The following is a 5,023-nucleotide window of genomic DNA, read 5'->3' on the forward strand; positions in this document are numbered from 1 at the left end:
GCTAAATCCCCAGCCCCCTGCAGACTCTTCTAGATCCCTCGGTTCAGGCTCTCTGCTCGCCCACACTGCCTGGCTTGGCCCTTGAGATATCTGACAAGACCAGCATCCCTCTAATGACTGCGTGCGAGTGCGAAGCTCAAAGAAAGATGGGAGAGGTGGAGGGGGCCATGGGGCTGCAGCCACAGCTGAGGTCTCCCAAGCAAGAACCGGGCCCTGGGTCACGTGGGCCAGGCTGGGCTGACTGGGGGACACCATCCACACCTTCTTGCCCTACTGGCCACAGGGCCTGGCCAGAGCCAGGCAGCTTTGCCCCCAGTTTTCACGTCCTTCAGATGGAATAGGAAGCTGGAACAGTGGCGCACGCCTGTAATCCCAGCACTTGGGAGGCTGAGGCAGGAGGACTGCAGTGAGTTTGCAGCCAGCCTGGCTATATAGTGAGTTTAAGGCCTGCCCGAGCTGCATGGCGAGACCTTATCTCAAGAAACAAACAAACACACAAACAAGAACAGGGTGGGGAGCTCAGGCCATGCTGGGGATCCCCCATAACCCCACTCTCCCCAGCCTTGCCCAGCCTTGTACAGTTTTGGGGCCTCAGCAGCCCTGCTCTACCCTGACCAACAGTCTCCACCTAACACCCACGTATGCCTCGGCTTGTCAAGTTCCAGGGGGCACCGCCCTGGGACCCACACAGGCCCTCAGCATTTCCACTGCACCAGACCCAGAGTGGCCAAGTCCCCAGCCCAAGGTCACCTAGAGGGACAGAGGGCCAGGGCAGGACCAGGGGAACCGCCACTGCCCAGGTGAGCCGCAGGAAGGCCAGTCACCTTGGCAGGCCCTGCACGGGGCACCTGACGCAGAGACGTGGCCAGCTGGGCAGCGGCGGGGCTGGCCCCTGCGCAGGCGGGGAACGAAAACGGCACTGTCAGGAGCACAAACCATCTGCTGTCTTGGGGTAATAAAGGGCCCTTGAGGACAACCCCTGGCATTTCCAGAGAAGTCGGTGGCTTCAGTGGCTGGGACCTAGTCACCCTGGACAGCCCATTCAGCTCCCAGAGCAGGCAAGCCCAGTTGGCAAAAGCAGTGCTGGAACCTCGCAGAAGCCTGACTGCTCTGTGAAGGGGGCTCTACCCACCCTGGCCCCGGAGCTCTGCCGTGGGGAGCTCTCCTACCTCAGCTCTTCTCTGGGGACAGGCAACCGGAGCCGGGCCACAGGCAGGGTCCGTGATGCCATGTTTGGGGCCCCAAACAGCAGGCCTGGTGAGGGCCTTGTCCAGGCAGGAGGGCACAGAGCTCTGCGACTGGCCCATTCCTTGGGGACCAGCACCTCTCTCTCAGGCAGCATGGACATGACCCAAAGGGCAAGGCCCCGGGCACTGCTGCCAGCTTCCCACATGAGCCAAGCCCTCGAGGGCCAGGTAGGCACTGACCGGCCAGGAGCTCTGAGAGAGCCTCGGTGGTCCATAGGGACACAAGTACTCCCACTGCAGGCCTTGCAGCCCGATGTCCAAGTCGGGGTACCCTGGGGACCAATCAGCAGGCTGGGAAGATGGCCCCTGGCCCGCAGGGTACATGTGAGGATCTATAATTAGGTGCAATAAACAGCTCCACTCTTGGGAAGAAGCGGAATGTCTGAAGAGGAAAACAAGAGCGCGTGGTGGGCCACCCTCGGGACCTGCTGGCCTGGGCCACTCAGGTCAGAGAAGCCAGCGCGTGGCGTGGCTGCCAGAAGCCGCGAGGGGGCAGGGCGGACGGCCAGGTCCAGAGCACCAGACGGCCCTGCACATCGGGGCTCAGGCAGGGAGGATGACCAAAGCCCAGGGCAGGGGGCAGGGCGGGAGCTCCTAGGGGGCTCCCCACAGGTGGCAGGGCCAGAGAGCCACAAGGTGCCAAGCTGGTGCTTGTTAACACCAACAGTGGCATGATGTTTTGGAAGCCACTCCAAGCCCAGGCCATCGCCCTTGCTGATGAAGGATGGACAGGCTATGGGGCCTCGGGCCAAGCCTAGAGGCGCTCAGCTGCCATCCCATCCTTCGGGAGACTGAGGCAGGAGGATTGCTGCCAGTACACAGTGAGTTCCAGGCCAGCCTCAACTATACAGTGAGACCCTGTCTCAAAATAAAAAAAAATAAAAAAAAAAAAAAGGCAGGCATTGGCCAATGCAGCACATTCACATTTCTGGACAGACTGCCACAGCAGAACAAGTAATGTCACAGAGCTGCCATATCTGCCCGCTGGGTCCCTTCCTTCCTTCCTTTTTAATTTTCCAGAGCCAAAGAGCAGTTTTTTTTTTCTTTTTTTTTTTTTTTTTTTTTTTTTGGTTTTTCTCCGGTACCGGGAACCGAACTCACGACCTTGCGCTTGCCAGGCAGGCGCTTTTGCCGCTGAGCTAAATCCCCAGCCCCTCTTTTCTTCTTAATGGAGTGGAAATCTGAGCGGACTTTGGGACACATACTGGAAAAGAACAGAGGGGTCCCCGGATGACATGCAAGTTGTGAAGGAGTGACCTGGGACGATCACTTTGGGAAGTGCTGGCGCTGTGGGCCAGATGTTTGCTCCCAAGCAGCTGGTCAGCAGGGCACCTGCCGGACCCTGGAAAGGAGGCCTGCAGTGTTTCCAGGAAGCAGGCTGCAGAGTCAGTCCTGGGAAGCACATTCTGCTCTGCTGCCCCTGACCCAGTAACTGTACTTCTGGGAATGTGTATCAAGGAAATAACCCAAAGGGCAAAGAGAAGACGTAGCCACAGCTCAGAGCTGGTTATTTATAACAGCAGAAGGCTGAAAATAACAAGCAGGAGATGACCACAGAAACTGGAATGTGACAACCAGGGAGAAAGGTCCCCTGCCCTGGCAGTGCCACACGCCGGGCCTGCCAGGACACAGGAGCAGCTGCCTCAGTGGGGCTGAGAGGATGGGCACCTGCTACAGCAGGACTGGAGTCGGAGCCACCTGTCACCAGAGAAGCCGGGGACCCCTAAAGCATGCATGGATGAGGAATCAGAGACCTTGACACACGGAGGGAGCCTCACCAGGCCATGGACGCCTGACCCGCCTGGGCCTCATGCATGTTGCTAGGGCCCCCAGTCCCTCAGACGCTGCCACATTAGAGCAAGTAATCCCACCGAGTTGCCATGTCTGCCCCCTGGGTCCCTCCCTGAGGATGGTGCGGGCCGCGCTGACCGTGCCCACGTGCTGAGAAGGGAAGTGTGACGACTCCAAGACTCAGATCCAGGACCCCAACCCCCAGAACTTGCTTCCTTAGCTGGCCAGGGTTCAGTGCTGCCCTACGAGTTTCCCAGTGTGTTTCCTAGTCTGTACCGCAGAGAGAGGCCGGATGATATCCACCTCACAGGGCTGCGGTGAGGATTCTAAGGAGGCCGAGGGTAACGTGCTCGGAAAAGTGCAGGTTCTGGGTCAGTGCTACTGTATCAAGACTGAAGACAACTGGGGCTGCATGCACAGGGCCCCCAGTCCCTCAGACTCTGCCACATTAGAGCAAGTAATGCCACAGAGTTGCCATGTCTGCCCCCTGGGTCCCTCCCTAATTCCGGATCAGCAGGCACTGCAGGCTAAGGCTCCCACTAACACACATTCCCGGCCCCGCCTCCATTGTCCGCCCCGCCCCCAGACGGCCCCGCCCTCACACGGCGCTCCAATCAGGACTGCCCACTAACGCTCGGGCCCAACCCACCTCTGGCCCCGCCCACAGCGGCAGGCCCCACCCCTAACGGCCCCGCCCCCCATCCCGAGTCGCTCTTTCAACTCAGCCCGGCGCGCCAAATCCCGGCGCGGCCCCGCCCCTCCACAGGCCCCGCCCCTAACGGCCTCGCCCACCGCTCCGGGCTCCGCCCCCTCTAGGCCCCGGCCCCGCCTCGGCGCATCCCGGGTCTCCAGGCCATTCTGGGCTTCCTGCTTCTCACAGCCCCGCGCTCTGGGCGAACTGACAGAGCCTGGCCTGTGCCCGGGCTGCCCGATCTGGCGGGCCTAAAACCCAGGCAGGCTCCAGCTTGGGCCTAGCGGCCCGGAGCATGACCTCGGCCTGCCTGTCCGTCGCCTCGCCGCCGCGCCCATCCCCGTCTGTGCCCTACTGGCCGCACCTTTGAATAGGTAGTCGTACTCGTCGTCCCGGGTCCCCATTGTCCTAGCGCTTCCGGCGGGATCGGCGACTCCGCAGCCCCACCACAAACACCCGACGGGGGCGGAGCCGGCGCCGCGCAGAGCGGCGGTCTGTTGACCAATCAGCAGCAGAAGCAATACCGACCGACAGCCAGTCCAACCAATTAGAGGCAGAACTAGAACTCCGGGGGTGGGTGTCTCCTGGGATCCGCCCTCTTTGCCCTCGGTCTCCTGGAGAAAGGCGGAAGGAATGCGGATCTTTCTGAAGTGACAACCACCAAAACCTATCAGAGGCAGGCTGAGGAAGGCGGGGGCGGAAGACTGGAAGAATGAAGCGGATTGACGGAATGTTCAGCCAATAAGAGACTTGATTTTGTCCCTCGTCTACTACCAGAGGACCCGTCCGAGAAGGGAAAAGGGCCTAAATCCAGGCGCTGTTACGCTGGTTAACGTCCCGATGACGTCATAGGTCCGTCCATTCGGCGCTGGCCTCGCCCCCCAGCCCATACATGACCGTTTCCGGGAGCCTCTGCTCCCGCAGGCCCGGCTGTCTTCTGTCTGTTGCAGTTCCTATCGGTTCCCTAACGATTTACTGTTTTACGCCTCTATTCATGCAAACACGGAGGAAACCCACCGGAATGAACATCTAGTGACTCAACAGTGCACAGATTAGCAAATATTAGGCACTTTCTGGAATAACCGCACTCCTATAGGCTTTATAGCTGCTGGCATTAAAGCACGTATTTATTTTATATATTTAAAGTGCCCCGCAGCTAAACAGATTAACTTATCCAGTCCCGGGGCTGGAGATTTAGCTCAGTGGCATAGCGTCTGCCTGGCAAGTGCAAGGTCGTGAGTTCGATTCCCGGTACCGGAAGAAAAACAAAAACAAACAAACTTATCCAGTCCCT

General features: G+C 59.6%; 1 protein-coding gene across 1 annotated transcript in view; it reads right to left on the minus strand.

Annotated features, from left to right (window-relative positions):
* Positions 1–4,457, minus strand: part of Rab11b (RAB11B, member RAS oncogene family) — a gene marked incomplete in the record, with an annotated part of 9,049 nt that extends 4,592 nt beyond the window's left edge. The window contains 1 exon segment of the mRNA XM_005413131.2: positions 4,094–4,457. Within this exon segment, the coding sequence (XP_005413188.1) occupies positions 4,094–4,133 (40 nt within the window).
* Positions 4,458–5,023: the final 566 nt, after the last annotated feature.

The sequence above is a fragment of the Chinchilla lanigera genome, unplaced genomic scaffold, assembly GCF_000276665.1.
Source record: "Chinchilla lanigera isolate Chin_1 unplaced genomic scaffold, ChiLan1.0 scaffold00162, whole genome shotgun sequence".
Classification (NCBI taxonomy): domain Eukaryota; kingdom Metazoa; phylum Chordata; class Mammalia; order Rodentia; family Chinchillidae; genus Chinchilla; species Chinchilla lanigera.